Source organism: Lotus japonicus, chromosome 4 (assembly GCF_012489685.1).
Source record: "Lotus japonicus ecotype B-129 chromosome 4, LjGifu_v1.2".
In the NCBI taxonomy this organism is placed as follows: Eukaryota; Viridiplantae; Streptophyta; class Magnoliopsida; order Fabales; family Fabaceae; genus Lotus; species Lotus japonicus.
This window is the reverse complement of record NC_080044.1, coordinates 46,565,365-46,585,414: the sequence shown is the minus strand read 5'-3', so window position 1 is coordinate 46,585,414 and position 20,050 is coordinate 46,565,365. Positions and strand designations below refer to the sequence as shown.

General features: G+C 40.9%; 1 protein-coding gene and 1 long non-coding RNA gene across 2 annotated transcripts; both read right to left on the bottom strand.

The window, feature by feature from the left end:
* Positions 1 to 8,421: 8,421 nt before the first annotated feature.
* Positions 8,422 to 12,216, bottom strand: LOC130714811 (uncharacterized). The gene is made up of 4 exons (XR_009011426.1): positions 12,123 to 12,216; positions 11,939 to 12,026; positions 11,775 to 11,842; positions 8,422 to 8,736 (listed from the first exon to the last, which is right to left on the bottom strand). It is a non-coding gene; the product is annotated as an uncharacterized LOC130714811 (long non-coding RNA).
* Positions 12,217 to 13,668: 1,452 nt separating this feature from the next.
* LOC130709861 (ethylene-responsive transcription factor ERF039-like) lies at positions 13,669 to 14,980 on the bottom strand. The gene has a single exon (XM_057558986.1). The coding sequence runs from the start codon at positions 14,617 to 14,619 to the stop codon at positions 13,921 to 13,923; it is 699 nt and encodes a 232-aa protein (XP_057414969.1). The 5' UTR covers positions 14,620 to 14,980; the 3' UTR covers positions 13,669 to 13,920.
* Between the last annotated feature and the right edge of the window lie 5,070 nt (positions 14,981 to 20,050).

Here is a 20,050-nt window from a genome sequence, read left to right as displayed (position 1 = left end):
GTACTTTTGACAACCGGATCCATAAGGATGTTTCCGGTCAAGGCCCCCCCAATATTGCTTCTGTGGCGATCCATCACGCCCTTTCTGCCGCCAGCACTGTGGCGGGGATGGCTCAGTGTGTAAAGGAGTTGATTTCAGCCAAGAACCGTCTTGAGAAGAAGGCGGCCGATTACAAGACAACATATGAGCGGTCTAAGACTGATGCTGAGACTGCCCACAAAAAGCTGAAATCTGCTGAGGAGAAGTGTGCTAAGTTAACTGATGACTTGGCGGCTTCGGACCTGCTTCTTCAAAAGACCAAGTCTTTGAAAGAAGCCATCAATGACAAACATACTGCTATTCAGGCCAAGTGTCAAAGGCTGGAAAAGAAATATGATCGTCTGAATGCATCTATTTTAGGGCGCGCCTCCCTCCAATATGCTCAAGGCTTTCTGGCGGCCAAAGAGCAGATAAGTGTGGTTGAGCCAGGCTTTGATCTTTCCCGCATTGGCTATTTGAAGGAGATTAAGGACGGCCAAGTTGTTGGCGAGGATGACGTTAGCCTCGATCTCCTTCCTCAATTTGATGATGAAAGTGAGCCTGAAGAAGAAGCAGATGGCGGAAATGGAAATGGCCAGAACAAGGGTGAGGACCAAGGAAAGGAAGACCCTCAAGTTGTTGCAGGCCAGGGAAACAGCGCCAATAATGATAACGTAGCTTGAATTTGTAATTTGTTTTATTTTGTTAAGTCAATTTTATCTTTGGGCCTTGCCCTTTTGTTTGTCCTTTCCAATCATGTAATGCTTCGCCACTTCCTTACTTTTTAACAAAGTTTGTTTAAGTTCTTCTGTTGTTTCCATGTTGTTACCTTGATGTTGTTTACCAGATTTTGTTGTTATTTAGGTCTGTATACCTTAGTCGATTTTTCGACGAGGCTTGGTTTCTAGTGGCCACTAGAATTGCCAAGGCTTTTAACATTTGATGGCGATACTTTCTTATTCCGAAAGGTTTACTCGCGGTATTGCATACCTTGATACGATTTGCATTGCATGAACTCGTAATATAAATTTAAAAAATATAGGTGATTCTGTTGAAATGATCTTTTCATTAGTTTTCTTTCACACATGGGAACAATTGTCCCTTCATTACATATGTCGCCTCATTAAAAACCTTTCCAAAGAAAGGGAAAAAGAGTGCGACTTCATTCACCTTTGTTGTTTTTTGTCTTTTTAACTAAAATATTGCTTCAGATGTGAGGCGTTCCATGTCCGTGGGACCCTCTGACCATTAAGTTGTTCCAACTTATAAGCTCCTCCTCCAACATCGCCTATAATCCTGTAAGGCCCGCCCCAATTGGGTGAAAGTTTGTTGTGTTTGTCGGGTATTGTATTTTTTCGGAGCACTAAGTCTCCTACCCTCATCTTTCTTGGCACTACTTTCGTTGTGAATTTTCTTGCAATCTTCACTTTTCCCGCCTCATTTCTTATGTGTGCCTCCCGTTGTTCCTCTGGCAACATAATTAGATTTGCTATCAGATTTTCCCCGTTGTCATTCTCATTAAACCGAGACACTCGCCAACTTTGGTTTTCTATTTCCACTGGGAGCATGGCGTCAGTCCCATAGGTTAAACGATACGGGGTTTCCTTTGTGCTTGATTGTTCAGTAGTGTTATATGCCCAAAGAACGCCTGGTAATTCCTCCGCCCAACACCCTTTTGCTTCATCCAACTTCTTTTTTAAGCCTTTCAAAATAACTTTATTAGCTGACTCGGCCTGTCCATTAGTTTGTGGGTGTTCTACCGAGGCAAATCTCATCTCGATCCCCATTTCTGCACAAAATTCCCGGGTAGCATTACTTGTAAATTGGGTCCCATTGTCCATTACCAAAGCCATGGGAACCCCAAATCTGCACACAATTCTTCGCCACAGGAAATTCTTGACCTTGACCGCCGTGATAGTCGCCACTGCTTCAGCTTCTATCCATTTGGTGAAGTAATCAACCGCCACGATGATATACTTCATTTGTGCCTTCGCTACCGGGAATGGTCCCAAAATGTCAGTCCCCCACATAGCAAATGGCCAAGGTGCCATCATGGTGGTTAATTCCTCCGGCGGGGCCTTATGCAAATCAGAAAAGACTTGACATTTTCCACATTTCTTAACATATTCCAGACAGTCTTTCTTCAATGTGGGCCAGTAGAATCCTGCTCTCAAAACTTTTACTGCCAAGGATCGCCCACCAATATGACTGGAGCATACTCCTTCGTGGACTTCCGCCATTATTCCCGGGGCATCTTTGGTGTCAACACATTTCAGCATAGGAGACATAATGCCTCGCCGATATAACTCCCCATCCACCAGTGTGTAGAAACTGACCTCTCTACGTTTTGCTCTTGAGTTCAAATCGTCATCCTGTGGAGGGTTCTGTAGAAATTTTTTGATTGATTCCATCCATGAAGGCTCGCCTTCACTTATTGACTTCACTGCTTTGAACTTCACTTCCACTAAATCAATACTTGGGCGAGGCAGGGTTTCTTGAATGACTGTTTGGTAATTGCCCAATCGCCCTGTACTTGCTAATTTTGCTAACACATCAGCCCTCTCATTTTGTCCCCTCGGGACATGTTCTATTTTAACATCTTTGACCTCCATCATCAATCTGCGCACCACTTCCAAGTATTTGGAAAGTTGCGGATCCTTCACCTGATACTCGCCTTTCACCTACTTAACCACTAACTGCGAATCTCCTTTGATAAATAACTTCTGGACCCCCAACTCAATGGCTAGCCTTAAGCCGGCGATCAGCGCCTCATACTCAGATTGATTGTTGCTCGCCTTGAACTCGAATTTTAGAGACTGTTCAATGATCATTTTATCTGGACTTTCAATTGTTATCTCAGCCCCGCTTCCAGTGTTATTGGAGGATTCATCCACAGATAGGACCCATTCTCCTTGAGTCTTTTCGCCTTCTGTGGGCGTTAATTCCGCCACGAAGTCGATCAAACTTTGGACTGTGACTTGGCCCCTTGGCTCATATTGTATATCGTATTCCGATAATTCAACTGACCAGCTAACCAATCGCCCGGATAAATCAGGCTTTTGAAGTACTTGCCTTAAGGGAACATCAGTTTTAACTTTGACTTGGAAACTTTGGAAATAAGGCCTGAGGCGCCTTGCTGTTTTCAGAATCGCCAAAGCCGCCTTTTCAATTTTTTGGTATCGCAGTTCAGCGCCTTGCAGGGTGTGACTTACAAAATATATAATCTTCTGTTGTTTTCCTTCTTCCTGAAGTAACACTGTGCTGACCGCCCTGTCCGTGACAGCCAGGTAGAGCATCATAGGAACGCCTGGCGTAGGTTTGGATAGTACTGGCAACGTTGCTAATGTTTCTTTCAACTTGGAAAAAGCTTGCTCGCATTCCTATGTCCATTGGAACTTGGAATTCTTTTTTAAACAATTGAAGAAAGGAGCCGCTTTGTCTCCCGCCATTGGCAAGAAACGTGCTAAAGCCGCCATGCGTCCTGTTAATCGCTGTACTTCCTTGACGCTTGTTGGACTTTTCATTTCTAAGATCGCCTTGCCTTTATCTGGGTTTACTTCAATCCCTCTTGATGTTATCATAAAGCCCAAAAATTTTCCCCCTTGAATCCCAAACGAGCATTTCTCAGGATTTAGCTTCATTTGATATTTTCTTAATTGAGTAAATGCTTCCATAAGATCGCCGCCGTGATCACCAGCCTTGGCGGACTTTACAATCATGTCATCCACATATACCTCCATATTCCTGCCCACTTGTCTTGAAATTTTTTTATCCATGAGCCGTTGGTACGTAGCTCCTGCGTTCTTCAAACCAAAAGACATTGTCTTGTAACAATAATTCGCCTGATTGGTCATAAATGCTGTACTTTCCTCGTCCGAGGGATGCATCATAATTTGATTATAGCCCGAGTAAGCATCCATGAGACTTAAAAGTTCATTCCCGGAAGCTCCATCCACAAGTTTATCAACATTGGGAAGTGGATACGAATCTTTGGGGCACACTTTGTTCAAGCTTGTGTAGTCCGTGCATATTCGCCACTTTCCATTGGCTTTTTTGACCATTACCACATTGGCGAGCCACTTTGGGTACTGTACCTCACGGATGAAGCGAGCCTTGATTAGTTTCTCAGTCTCTAATTGTACGGCCTTGTTCTTTTCATCACTCATTCTTCGCCTTGGTTGGATGACTGGGGTCGCCCCTGGTCGTATGGCCAATTTATGAGTGATCACATTGGGGTCAATCCCTGGCACATCATTGATGGTCCATGCAAAGAGATCCAAATTATCACCTAGAAGGGTGATTAGTCTTTCCTCTTGCTCTTTTGTTAAACTGCTACCAATCTTTAAGAACTTGTCCTTGACTTGCACCTGCTTGGTTTCTACCAGAGGTTGTGGGCGAAAATCATCAACCTCATCTCTTGGGTGTAAACTAAATCCTTATTGTGGAAAGATTTCTGTAATTCGATGACTTTCCTTGGCGGCCTTTCGTCCATAAAGCGCCACGCTTCGTAAATAGCACTCTCTTGCTGCATTCTGGTCTACGCGCAGTATCCCGACCTTCCCATTACAGGCTGGATACTTGACAGTTAAGTGAGCAGTTGAAATGACCGCACAGATCTTGTTGAGGGTGTCTCGCCCCAAGAGTACATTGTAGTTGGCTCTGCACGCCAAGACTAAGTACTTTACTTGAAATTTCTTAACAAACTCCCCTTCTCCAAAAGCAGTTGGTATTTCCACATATCCCCGCACATTGACACGGTCCCCTGTAAATCCTACCAAGGTTCCTTTATATGGCCTCAAATCGGATTCCTTTAACCCCAGGCGATCAAATGCATCTCCATAAATGATATCCGCCGAAGATCCCTGGTCTAAAAATACTTTCTTCGTCACATAATTGTTAACCGTGATTGTTACCACAATTGGATCGTTGTCATGGGGGATCACATGCGCAAAATCCTGAGGTGTGAATATAATAGGGGAATGATTCACCCAACACTCACCTTCGTTCGCCTCCTGTACTGAGTGTACCGCCGCCACATAGCGTTTTCTAGCCTTACTTGAAATTGCACCCCCGCCGAATCCTCCTGCAATAGATGAGCATTCCCCAATAGGATCGCCCAACTCTTCAACTATCTCCTTCCCTTTGCCTTTGTCCCCTTGAGTTATCTTAGCGGCCTCTGGCGTTGTTGTGTCTTTAACGAAATTTGCCAAATGGCCAGCCTTAATCAAACGATCAATTTCCCGCCTCAAGTTCCAACAATTATCTGTCGTATGCCCCAACGCTTTGTGGTACTCGCACCACCTATTGGTATCTACATTAGCCGGCGGCCGCCGTGGTGGTGGCGGGTACTGCACAACGTTTGTTTGCCCAACTGCCCTTAAAATGGTGCTTAAGGGTGCATTCAACTTGGTAAGTGGAACCGGAGCTGGCGAAGCACCATGCTGACCAGTTGTGGCTGCAGTGGGACCTTGGGAATTTCTGTGCCATGTATTTTGAAATCCTGGTTTGGAGTTTTGATATGGTCCCGGTCTTGGTACACGGGGGGTTTGTGCTACCCTGGTTTCCTTCTCCGCCTTAGGTTTATCCTGTGACACCCCGCCGGATTGGGCTTGCTTGCGTCCTTCCTCTCTTTCTTGTTTTTTCTGATCATCTTGCTCAATTAATATGAATTCCTGAACACGAGCACGAAGGTCCATCATGTCTTTTGCTGGTCGCCTCGTTAAGTCCCGATTCAAATCACCCGCCCGGAGACCATTTTTGAAAGACGCCAAACATACGTCCGGATTGTCCTCCTCCAACTGAACCGCCATCTTGCTGAAGCGTGCCATGTAGGTTTTTAACTTTTCCCCTGGTTGCTGATGTATGCTGATAAGATCAAACATTGTTGCTTTTGTGGTTTTATTGGCGGAAAATTGAGTCAGAAACTTAGTAGATAGATCGGTGAAATTATCGATGGAGAAGGGCGGTTGTCTAATGAACCACTGCATCGCCATGCCTTTAAACGTAGAAGGCAACAATCGACACTTTACCGCATCCGTTGCCCCGCCGATCACCATTTTAGTGTTGAAATATCTCAAGTGTTCCATAGGATCAGCGTCGCCAGAGAAGGCGTCCAGTGCCATGGTCTGCAGGTGCTTTGGTATACCCACCCGTGTGATGGCGGGAACAAAAGGCTGGAACTCGACAACATCCTCAGCCTCGAGCCGTGGTTCTTGCTTATAGTCTTGTCGTTGGGTTAAATACTCCACCTGGGCTTGCAACTTCTCGTTCTGGCTTTGTACTTTTTGCAAAGTATCCAACATTTGTTGCAAGGCCGCCGGAGTGATTCCCGTCACTACCTCTGGTGCTTTTCTCGGAACGCTGTTTTTGAAGTCGTCCAGATTCACGTATTCAGGCGGCGCTGATCGTCGCCTGACTCCTGGATCTGATCTAGCGATCAGATCTGAAGGTCTTCCCGGAGCAGCATTCACAAACGACATCGGTGACTGTGCCACCGAGTGAACCCCTTCCGAAGAAGCCTCCTGCTCCGGCTCTTGAGGTACTTCATGGTTGTTGTGTCGTCCGCCGCCGCGGCCGCCGTGACGACCATCCCCCTCCGGCGATGATCTCGGCGGCCCACGCCACACGAACGGGTTTCCATGGATCTTAGAGCTCACCGTCTACGTCAAGTTGTAGATCGAGGTAAGACCCACAGACGGCGCCAATGTTCTGTACTAGGGAGATCTGACGTAGAAGACCGACAGAAAGTAAACCCTAGCAGAGTACTAAAAATATCATAAAAGGAATATTCTCATTAAATGTTCAAAAGGTACTTTTTACAAGGTGTTGACCTCTCCTTTTATAGAGGAAGTGATCATGATGTGGACTTTTACTGTACTTGGGCCTGACAACCGGGGCCCAAGTCTTTATGCATATAAGACAAATCTAAAGGAATCTTCCAGCTGGCGTGTGGGCCTGACTAAAGGAAGGGCGGGATTCGATGTTGTTCCGTGAATCCCGCCAAGGTGTCTTTCGTTCATCTGATTACTTGATTTGGGCGGGCATAAGTATCCTTTATGTCCCGCCCATTCCAATTTTGTATCGCATCAAGGGGTGGTTGTGAGTTTTTAGTTATGAAAATTTTAAAAACAAAAACCAATTTTAGTTTTTGTTCTTACTTTGAGTTTTTTATAGTTTTCCATGTTTGAAAAATTATGTTAAACCCTCAAATCTCAATGCTTGCCCATTGCCAATTACATGATCAACATATCTCTCAGATACTTTTTAGCCCACTCATGCACCCTATGTTTAGACTTTCAAGAGAGGGGAGGGGGTGAGGGAAAATTTTGAAACACAAAATAAAAATCAAGAAACCACTTTTTGTTATTTTAAAAGTTGAAATAAAATTGTTTCTAAAGTGGCTAAAAACTGAATTCAGAACCATTTCATCCGAACATTTGGTTTAGAAAATTGAATTTGGAAAATAAAAACCAAAAAACCACGAACAACACCTTAATCAATCAATCTTTGTCTCAACATTCTGTAGTCTTTAATGAAAATGAAAATTAAACTTACTTCTGTACGACACTGGTGCTAGCATATTGTATTTTTTTCAGTATCATTGCAAAAATCTGGAAAAAAAAATAGTTGCCGAGATTAATGCAACCTTTTAAATAAAAATATTGAAAATCAATAAACTTTATATTGAACAATCAATATTTTAAATCTTTTACGAAAAGAAAAATGAAAAGAAAAAGAATCAAATTTACAACATCCCTTCTAGCATCAGTGCCAGAGTAGTAGTACCCTTCTAGCATGGGTGCCAGAGTAATAGTACCATTTTTTTAATTGTGCTTTAGTCTATATGATATGTGGCTATTGTGAGTGAAAACGTTTGATGCTTTCGCTGTTAGGCTACATTTGATTGGTATGTGATTGTGTTGATTAGTTGTGTGGGCTGGTTTGGTATATTCTGGCATGAAGTGAAACGAGGATGATTTGGTATATTTTTGCATTGGAGATCCGTGAAAAGAGGATGGTAAATTTTCTTTGCTGGTCACATGAAAATGGTCAAGTTTGTGGGGTGGTAATTTGTTTGATGTATTTTACGTTATTTTGGGTGGTTTTTTTGGTTTGGAACTTTGCTTGGCAAAAAAATGTTGTACTCTTTTCCCTTTACTAGATTTTTTTCCATTGAATTTTTCCTAGTAAAGTTTAAATGAGGCACATTCTTTAGATGCCCATCCAATAGTAGTAAATTTTTGCCTACTATATGAAGAACAATGTCCAAATAGCAGAAAATAGTATCTAGCCTCCTTTGAGATTAATAAATTATTATAAAGATCTATTAGTGAATAGTGCTAATGAGTATATATTAATGAATAAGTGGTCATTTAAAACTTTTTAGAAACATAAATTCGTTTTGAAAAGAAGAATTTATTGACAATTTTAATTAAACTATAAGAATCATCAAGAAAAGTTTAGTTTAACCAAAATTTGATCTAAAATAAGTAAATGGTAAATATAAGCAAGCGATGTGTCATGTGTGTTAGAGAGAGAGAGTGGTGTGTGTGCGACCGTAGTACAATGCGTGTGTGAGTGCATTGCATTGGTTCGTTAAGCTCACAACACTGTATAGGATGACGACGCTTGTGTGAAATCTGTGTGAGAGAGAGAGAAAGTGACCAGCAATTGTAGCAACGACAAAGAAATAATCGTTCTTCCACCACAACTGACCACCTGCACAATTGCACCCCCAAAACGTTGACTGACTGATCAATTTCTTCATAACAATAATTAACAAATAAACATCAATAATTAATACATTTCATGGCAAGAATTAAATTCAAAATTGAGCGATTCACAATGTTTGACAATGGATAAGTTAGTGTAGATTTGCTTTGCTGGTCACATGAAGATTGTCAAGTTTGTGGTGGTGGTAATTTATTTGATGTATTTTACGTTATTTGGGGTGGTTTTTTTGGTTTGGAACTTTGGTTGGCTAAAGAATGTTGTACTCTTTCTCCCTTCATAGATTTTTTCCTATTGGATTTTTCCTAGTAAGGTTTTAATGAGGCACATACTTTGGTTGCTCATCCAATAGTAGTATATTTTTTCCTACTTCATGAAGAACAATGTCCAAATAGCAGAAAAATGATCTCTAGTCTCCTTTGAAGTTAATAAACTAATATAAAAATCTATTAATGAATAGTACTTACGAGTATATATTAATGAATAAGAGGTCATTAAGAACTTTTTAAGAAACATAAATTCGTTTTGAAAAAAAGAATTTATTGACAATTTTAATTAAACTATAAGAATCATGAAGAACAGTTTAGTTTAACCTAAATTTGATCTAAAATAAGTAAATGGTAAATATAAGCGAGCAATGTGTCATGTGTGTGTGAGTGCATTGCATTGGTTCGTTAAGCTCACAACACCATATAGGATGGCGGCGCGTTGGAAAAAGATTGATAAAGAGAAAGAGACACGCGTGTTTGTGAAATCTGTGTGACAGAGAAAAAGAGACCAGCAGCTGCAACAACGACAAAGAAATCAATGTTCTTCCACCACTATCGTACCACCTACACAATTGCACCCCCAAAACGTTGACTGGCTGATCAATTTCTTCATAACAATAATTAACAAATAAACATCAATAATTAACACATTTCATGGCAAGAGTTAAATGCAAAATTGAGCGATTCACCATGTTTGACAATGAATAAGCTAGTGTCGATTTGCTCTGCTGGTCACATGAAAATGGTTAAGTTTGTGGTGGGGGTAATTTGTTTGATGTATTTTACGTTATTTTGGGTGGTTTTTTTGGTTTAGAACTTTGGTTGGCTAAAGAATGTTGTACTCTTTTTCCTTCACTAGTTTTTTTCTAGTAAGGTTTTAATGAGGCACATTTTTTGGTTGCTCATCGAATATTAGTATATTTTTGCCTACTTCATCAAGAACAATGGTCAAATAGCAGAAAAATGGTCTCTAGCCTCCTTTGAGGTTAATAAACTAGTATAAAGATCTATTTATGAATATTACTAACAAGTATATATTAATGAATGAGTGGTCATTGAAAACGTTTTTAGAAACATAAATTCGTTTTGAAAAAATGAATTTATTGACAATTTTAATTAAACTATAAGAATCATGAAGAACAATTTAGTTTAACCTAAATTTGATCTAAAATAAGTAAATGGTAAATATAAGCGAGAAATGTGTCGTGTGTTAGAGAGAGAGTGGTGCGTGTGCGACAGTACTTTAATGCGTGTGTGAGTGCAGTGCATTGGTTCGTTAAGCTCGCAACACCGTATAGGATAGCGGCGCGTTGGAAAAAGATTAATAAACAGAAAGAGACGTGCTCATGTGTGAAATCTGTGAAAGAAAGAAAGAGACCAACAACTGCAGCTATGACAAGGAAATCAACGTTCTTCCACCACTATTGTACCACCTGCACAATTGCACCCCCAAAACGTTGACTGATAGATCAATTTCTTCATAATAATAATTAACACATTTCATGGCAAGAATTAAATGCAAAATTGAGTGATTCACAATGTTTGACAATGAATAAGCTAATGTCAATTTGCTCTTCTGGTCACATGAAAATTGTCAAGTTTGTGGTGGTGGTAATTTGTTTGATGCATTGTATGATATTTTGGGTAGTTTTTTGGGTTTGGAATTTTGGTTGGCAAAAGAATGTTGTACTCTTTTGCCTTCACTAGATTTTTTCCCATTGAATTTTTCCTAGTAAGGTTTTAATGAGGCACATGTTTTGGTTGTCCATCCAATAGTAGTATATTTTTTCCTACTTCACGAATAACAATGTTCAAATAGCAGAAAATGGTCTCTAGCCCCCTTTGAGGTTAATAAACTAGTATAAAGATCTATTAATGAATAGTACTAACGAGTACATATTAATGAATAAGTGGTCATTTAAAACTTTTTTAGAGACATAAATTCGTTTTGAAAAAAAGAATTTATTGACAATTTTAATTAAACTATAAGATTCATCAAGAACAGTTTAGTTTAACGAAAATTTGATCTAAAAATAGTAAATGGTAAATATAAGTGAGCGATGTGTCATGTGTGTTAGAGAGAGAGAGAGTGGTGCGTGTGCAACGGTAGTGCAATGCGTGTGTGAGTGCATTGCATTGGTTCGTTAAGCTCACAACACCGTATAGGATGACAGTGCGTTGGAAAACGATTAATAAACAGAAAGAGACGCGCGTGTGTGTGAAATTTGTGTGTGTGAGAGAGAAAGAGACCAGCTGCTGCAGCAACGACAATGAAATCAACGTTCTTCCACCACTACTATAACACTTGCACAATTGCACCCCCAAAACGTTGACTGACTGATCAATTTCTTTATAACAATAATTAACAAATAAACATCAATAATTAACACATTTCATGGCAAGAATTAAATGGAAAATTGAGCGATTCACAATGTTTGACAATGAATAAGCTAGTGTCGATTTGTCTTACACGTACACTTCACCAGGATTTTCATATTTTATTTTCCAAGGTTTGAGTCTAAAATTTGAATCATCACAAAGTGCCAAAATTGTACTAAAAGCAAAAGCATACTGCTACACGGCCGAGTCTATCATAAACGCGACCAATAGAAGCATTTACGTAAAAAGAAAACCAATCGGATTTTCATTTTAGAGATTTGAAATAAACGAAAGCGGTGAAACAATTTGTTTTTTTTTTTTGAAGAAATAAATCAAATTGGAACCAAATAAGTCACTTAAATGAAATTAGCTACTCACTCGTTCAAGGGAGAACACCAGAAAACCAAAAATAGCTAGCAGATCCAGCTAAGTAAACCACTTCAGATCTGGAAAAATGAAGATCGAAGATAACATACAATGTTGATTTTTAGGGAACAAAAATTGAAATTGTAGATGGAGCGAGTTCAGATTTGGAAGCATACCGTTCAATAGTCCTCTTCACTCACCGAGAGCACAAGAATAACCAAAAAATGGCAACAAAATCGAGTTTAAGGGAATAGAGCTTCAGAGCTGCAGAAATAAAGATCGAAGTTAACGTACAATGTTGATTTTTTCGGGAAGAAAATTGAAATTGTAGACGGAACGAGTTGAGATTTGGAAGCATACTGTTCAATCGTCCTCTTTCTCTCACTGAGAGCACAAGAAGAAGCATATTGTTCAATCGATGTTCATGCAAACAATAAGTTACTTTCTTATATTTTACATACAGATTACTATAGAAATATAATGATTTCTTTTACCTTTTCTTAATGATAGATTACGTATATTATATTATAGTATGAATTGAAAGATGGATGTCTCCTCTGATGGTGAAAATCTCTCCCAACCGCATGATGTGGGTGGTGGTCGAACGAGTGCAAAAGCTCCGACTAATTTTCTAAATAGTGGATGATATTATTTAAAGAAGACATTACCGACAAGGTTTAACACAACTGATAGATGGTTAGACTCCTTAAACATTTATAGTTTAAGGTTCAATTCTTAAGTGTTGCATGCATACGAAAATGAATTTGTTGTGTGTGAGGTCTAATAAAATAATAATATAAATAATTCATATTGTCCTTATCCAATAAGTAATAGTTTAAGCTTTTGAGTGTTCGATACTTGCGGCTCCTATTCTTCTAATAATAAAAAGGTGAATTGGGGATCTTGAGGTTAATATTTAATTGTATTTTCTTTAAAAAATATTTAATTGTCTTTAAATAACACATTATATACATGTTTGTGTTAGTGACTTAGTGTACTAAACAAGATGTAGTGCGGTGTTAGTTGATTTTACCCATTTTAAAAGAAAGCATATTGAATTATATAAGCTTTTTGTGTGCGTTAATAAAGTATTAGCAACGTGATTTGTATCTTTATCCTGGTAAGAAGAAAAAGATATTCTACCATTCCACACTCCTTTAGCTGCAACGTTACCTTTGGTATCTAGTTCAAGTTATAGCAGCCAAAAGAAAAGGTTAAATTCAAGTAACAAGATGTCATGGTTTTTTTTTTAAACAAGTAACAAGTCATGGTAAATTGCTAATGTATCATCACCTCATGATGTGTCTCTCTTACCTGGCAGTTTCAGGTCAAATTAAATGATTAATTAGAAAGCAGGTGAGCTTAATTAATTCAAAACCAATACAATAATCTAATAAACACTAAATTTAAAAGAACTGCCAACAAAATCAGGACATAATTAAAATGGATCACAAAATGTAGCCACCAAACTACAATATTCTATTCTAAATAAGCCTGCAGGGAAACAGTAACTAAAATAATAAATAAAGATAATCAGCTGGATTTTATTAATTCCACACTCTCATTTACATAATTCAACTGAAATTTGGCAAACAGGGGAGAATATACAGATGACAGAAAAAGATGAGGAAGTTAAATAAACTGAGAAAGGTGATGCAGGGCAACTCAATTACCTTATCTGGAATGCATTTTTCTGTGGTGTTAAAATACTTACGCAAATTCTTGCACACAAAAAAAAAACTCACTCCATGCACTTGATTTATAAAATGTTTCCATCAATTTCTCTAGGAATCAATTCTAAGATATAGAAGCTACTTGGTACATGTTTGGATACACTATAAAAAATCACGATGCAGTTAAAATTATAATGTACATAAATTAAACAATTGCAAAAAATTAAAAGAAGTTGTTTCTATCCACTATAATTTTATGTCAATCCAAAAGGCATTTAACTTCTCCAGAATCAAGTGGTGTAAAGGAGTTTCTAATGCTATCACTGAAATAGTGAAGTGGCACTCATAGTAGACACTAGATACCATAGGGCTTCAATTCAAGGCTCTAGATATAGACATAAGCCCAAAAGGTGAAAGGAAGAAAGTAGAAAGAGAATAAAAAGAGTGGTATAGCACAAGCTGCAAAAAGGGAAATTGGGTGCATATTAATATGATTCCTCCCATGGAAATGGCTCTTCAACTTCAAGGTGAAAACCAGAGTCTACAAGCCAAGCAGAGGAGTAATAATAAAACCCCTCATCAGCATTATGATTCAAGTGATCAAGTGAGAGATCAGGAAGGTCCAAAAACATCTCATCCTCACCCTTCAACAATGATGATCCTTGCTTGTGATTGTGACTCGAGGAGGAAGAGGAAGAGGAAGTGGTCTCGGCTTCGGCTTCGCTGCTCCGGTGCCAGGTGAAATCTGTGGCGGCTGCCTTGGCGGCCGCCACTTGGATGTCCTTCGGGGAAGTAGAGGCCGGGCGCGGCAGCTCGGCCGCCAATTCAGGGAAATTGAGGTAAGCTCCGCTGCCTTTAATGGTGAGAGCCGCCACGTCATGTGCTCGAGCTGCCATGTCCGGCGTGGGAAAAGTGCCGAGCCAAATTCTGGACTTCTTTCTCGGCTCTCTGATTTCTGACACCCATTTGCCCCATTGACGCATGCGCACTCCTCTGTAAGTTGGGTGCTTCCCATCGTTGCTTCTCTTCACACCCTTCTTCTCATTCTTGTTCTTCTTCACCATGTTTGTGACTTCTTCTGCGGAGGAGGAAGAAGAGGAAGTGGTGGCAATAATGGTGAGAGACAAGGAGGTAGTTGCTGGTTGAAGTTCACTGTCTGGAAGGACAGATTCTTCCTTGTCCATTGAAAGAGGGAAGGGGAAGAATTATTGTGGTGAGGTGAAGGGGAAATTGTGGTGAGGAGAAGTAGGTTGAGCTTGGAGTACTTATAATTCTTTCACATATTAAAGATATGGGTCCAACCGGAAAAGAGAAAAAAGTTGCATTTTTTGTCACATTGGTGTGGTGTTATACTCTTCAATAGACACACATACAGATAACACCATTATGGAATGTGAGAAATATGATTATGCGAAAATGATCTGCGGACGTACCACTATTTTGGAGGGGTGTTTATAGATGTTTAAAACCGTCGTTAAATTATATATTTGTAGGGTGTCCGATAAAATGTATAAATAATCACTTGTGAAGAAAAAAATACGAAAAGGAGAGACAAATCATTAAGCACTATAGACCACTCTCAAATAATTAGTTTTGTTGCGGTTTTTTCTTCTACTTCTCATTTTGTGGGGGTAAAAAACTGGCACAAAAATAAGTGTTAAGATGTGGTTTGTCACTCTATTAAGGAGGCAACCGAATTCAACACTAGCAATTACTGCTAAATACAGGCACATGTAACACGTGCCGCATTGACCAAGTCAGATTCTCACCACGTTGGTCGAAAACGTGGCCAAGAAACGGTTGAAGCAGTTGAAGAACACGATCTCCACCACCATGCATGGAACTTCTGGAGCAAGCATCAGATCGTGGGAGAAACCAGACCCACTAACCCATCCATTGAGGAGGAAAACCGTCAAGGACACGCGGAACATGAAGCTCTATAAATAGGAGAATCCAATTCAGAAAAAGGGTTCCCAACTCAAACTCTGAAAAATTCACTAGAGAGCTCTAATGTCCGCATCAATGAGACTCAAGGAGCAAGACGTGATGATGGAGGAGTACGTTGCAGAACCAGCATTTTAGTTTTCTTGCATTTCAGCTTGTCAATTTCCAGTTCTTTTGTGCAGTTTCTTGTCAAAATTCTACGTTTCTCATAGTCTTCGTGTTACTTTGATTCATTTGACTTCTTTGTAATTGACCCATGTTTAATGAAATCTAGTTTCACCTGAATTGTTTGCTGTTGTCGAAAAAACACTCACTCACCACAACACTTTGGCAAAGCGTTTTCCCAAAAGGACCCTGAATCTAAACTTCCTTTAGTCGAACTAAGAGGATATTTGTTTACCAAAATTCAGTGTAAACAAATTGACACGCCCAGTGGGACCGTTTTTGTGAAAACTAAGTTTTACAGAAGCGTTTTGTGTGTTTATTGTATTGCATGTTACCTGGTATTTGTTACTTGCTTTGTTTGTGATTTACGTGTTATATGCACCTAAGAAGTGGTAAGACTGTGAGTATGGCAAGCAATCGAGGAAGAACTTCCCCCCAAGGGTCTAACGTGGGCAATCAGGGCAGTCCCGGGGGAAGTAGCGGTAATGAAGTAGTGTCTACTGGGATGGGGCCTGGCACCACCGTGCCAACCCAGAACGTGGCAATATCTGCAGTTGCAGAATTGCCTGTATCTACATCAGTGCAGGCACAACTTGTTCCAACGGTTACAAGAGAAGACATGCCTTATGGTATGCCTATATCTGTGATGCAAGGCATACAAGGCACGTATTCGACGTTCCCTGAGAATGTTCCCCCATTCAGCATACCCCCCTTTGGGGAAAATGGGACAATGTTGAACTTAGGGAGTAGTCGAGATAGTCCTCCTGGCCCTATTCCTGGGTCTAGTTCACAAATTTATTTGTCTACAGGTATGAACACTGGTTCACTTCAAGCCATTAGGCAGCAGGTAGATGATAGTAACCACGAAATGATTAATATGCTATCTCGTCAGATAGGCGAAATAATTAACCCTGTGCTCCAAAATAATAATGCCAATAATCAGCATTTGGCACGTCAAATGGATCGTTTGGCTACAGCCCTAGGGGCACCAGTCGAAATTCAACCAGCACCAGGGATTAACCAAATCCCATTGCCTAACCATGTCCCTGCCCCTGTGCGCTATCAAGCGCCACAACGCCAAGATATGGGGGCAAACCCTTTGTTTGGGGGAAACGAGGCAATGCAACCACCATTGCAAAATGTATACATGGTAAACAGGGAAGAACACGCTGATGGTGTGCTAGAAAGAATTCGACATCGGAACGCTGGGGGTCAACAAAATGTTGCTGCTGTAGTGGAACAATTGTTGAACCAACATGGCTTCAACGTGGGTTTCGCGAATAGACCCCATTTTGTGTCGGCCTTTACAGAGGAAGTTCTCGAATCAGAGCTTCCTCGAGGCTGGAAGGTCCCCAAATTCACTTAGTTCTCTGGGGATTCAGGGGAGTCTACTGTAGAACACATAGCCAGGTACCAAATCGAAGCAGGGGACTTAGCCATCAATGAAAACTTGAAAATGAAGTACTTCCCGAGTTCTTTAACTAAGAATGCATTTACCTGGTTCACCACCCTCGCTCCTAGGTCAGTCCATACATGGGCCCAGTTGGAAAGAATTTTCCACGAACAATTCTTTAGGGGAGAGTGCAAAGTGAGTTTGAAAGATTTGGCTATTGTCAAAAGAAAGCCAGCAGAGTCCATTGATGATTATCTAAACAGGTTTAGGATGCTTAAATCTCGATGTTTTACTCATGTCCCTGAACATGAGCTAGTTGTCTTAGCCGCTGGCGGTCTAGAGTATTCTATTAGGAAGAAAATCGATACTCAATATATTCGAGATATGTCCCTGCTCGCAGACAGAGTGAGGCACATCGAATTACTAAAGGCTGAAAAATCCGAGGAAAGGGCCAAGACCACTAAGTGGCCAAAGAAGGAAAAAGTAGCGTACAAAGACACTGACCCAGTATGTCAAAGTCCATGTGTCTATCGAGAAACCCCTACGGATGTTGACATAAATGATGTTAATCTGGCTGAACTCCAGCCAGGTGATCCTTATGTGTGTAAAGCATTGAAACCATATGAAAACAAACTTGGGGAAGAAAGCCCCAAGAATACCATTCCTGCAGTAAAAACTTATACTTTTGATGTGACCAAATGTGATGCAATCTATGATATACTCGTGTCTGATGGTTTGCTTGTGGTCCCTAAAGACCAAAAACTTCCTTCTCCTGAGCAAAGGAAAGGGAAGAAATATTGCAAATATCACAACTTTTTTGGTCATTGGACCTCACAGTGTGTTCGTTTCAGGGATCTTGTGCAGGGGGCATTGGATTCAGGAAGACTCAAGTATGATGAAAAAGCCAAAAGCCAAATTAAGATTGACTCTGATCCGTTGCAGGTAGCTGAAGCCAACTATGTGGAACCCTTCTACATTGGCATGGTCGACATTTCTGAAAAGCTAGATTTAGGCCTGACACTTGGAGAGGCAAAGGAGGAAAACATTGCTATTGAAGAACCAGAGGTCGAGAAAGAGGTGAGCTTAGAGGAGGTTTACCCCAAGGTCGGAGAAACTCTTGTTGAGTTTCTGTCCCGGAGCAAAGATGGCGAAAAGGAAGTCATGCTGTGCCCTCGATGCAGCGCCGTTTTCGACAAATCTGCAGCCAAAGCCTACCAAGATTCTGAAATGAAGAGGCATTACCATAACAAAATACCTGTGTCCAGGAGGTTGAAATACCCCCATGAGGAGTGGGTCGAGAGAGGCCAGGAACTCGATGGCCATAAAGGCCAGAAGTCGAGGAATAAAGACAAGACTTACGTCCCTGATGCTGGGTTGCCAAAAAATCAATGGTTCAGGCCAGCGCCTCCAAGACCAAAACAACACCAAAAGTGGCAAAAAATCGACTTGGGCCGGGGATCCTCTTACATCAACAATTCTCGTGTGTCGCGAAGCTACTCCTATGGCTCTGGGAACTACTATGCTCATGAGCAAATGACCAGGACTCAGTTCAGACGTTTTTTGAGGAAAAGGAAAGCTGAAAGGGAAAGAGGTGGCAAGTTCCGTTCACTATGGGACATAAAGCCAGAAGATAACCCCCGCAATGAACCTAGTGTGGCGTCGATTATCAATCAGCTAGACCACGCCATCAAACAGGGAACAACTGCACCACCAAACCCAGCCAAAGAAAAAGGGAAAGATGTTGTCGAGGATGAGGATGAAGACATGCTTGAAGATTTCGACGACAGTGATGGGGAAGACCTTAACATCATCTGCATAGTGTCTATCTTACCTGCAGAATTCGATAGAATCTCAGAGGTCACTGAAAGCGAGGAAGACTACTATGTCGAAGAAGAACCAGATGATAACCCTTTGTGTTATTATGTGATGCAGAGAGGATCTGTCAAGGATGAGAGAGCTATCTTCCAGAGGCCAACTAAGCAAATGAAGAGCCATTTGAAGCCGTTATTTGTTTGGGCCAAAGTCGAGGAGAAAGGAGTCAACAAAGTCCTTGTCGAAGGAGGAGCCACAATCAACCTGATGCCTGGGTTTATGCTCAAAAAGTTGGGTAAAACTGAAGCAGACCTAATCCCACATGATATGGTACTTTCTAATTATGAAGGAAAGACAGGTTCTTCCCTGGGGGCAATCATGTTGAATATAACTGTAGGAACGGTGGCCCGCTCCACATTGTTCATTGTAGTCCCTTCAAAGACCAATTACAATTTGCTGCTGGGAAGAGAATGGATTCATGGCGTGGGGGCAGTGCCCTCAACTTTGCACCAACGTATATCCATTTGGAAGACTGATGGAGTTGTCAAAAATGTGCAAGCAGATCAAAGCTTCTATTTAGCAGAGACAGGCTACGTTGGTAAGAAGAATTTTGAGAAGAGTTTAGCCACAATCGCTCCTTTAGACACAGTGGCTAATCAATATTTCAACCCATACTCAGAGTACTCAGTGACATTGGATCCCATCTGGGGTCTAAACCTCAATGAAGCATGCAAACCTGATGTCATGAGTGGATGGCACAGCGATGAAGAAAAGGATGCCACTAGTGAGTGGCAAACCAGTGGTAAAGATGATTAATTCGAGCATAGCTCGAATTTCGGCTTACGCAGCCGAAAACAGAATAAGGACGGCCTTAGAGGCCGAAAGAATGGCCAACGAAATGGCTATTGACGAAGCTAATGCCTCAATCCTGCCTGTCGAGTTGACACCTCAGGAGGAGGCAACAACGAATAAGGATAACACGTGTTTGGAAGAAGACGAGCAGAGCGTCGAAGAATTTGAAGATCTCCGTAATTTAAGGCTGGATTGCATCTACGATGACAGCCCATTGGGTTTCGAGAAGCCAGCGATCGACATTTCCAAGAAAATGGAGGCACAAGACCCTTTAGAAGAAGTAGACTTGGGTGATGGCTCAGAGAAGAAGCCAACGTACATCAGTGCTCTTATTGATCCAGAGTTAAAGGATAGGATGGTGAGATTACTCAGAGAATTCAAAGACTTCTTCGCTTGGGATTATGATGAAATGCCAGGACTGAGTCGAGAACTGGTAGAATTGCAGTTGC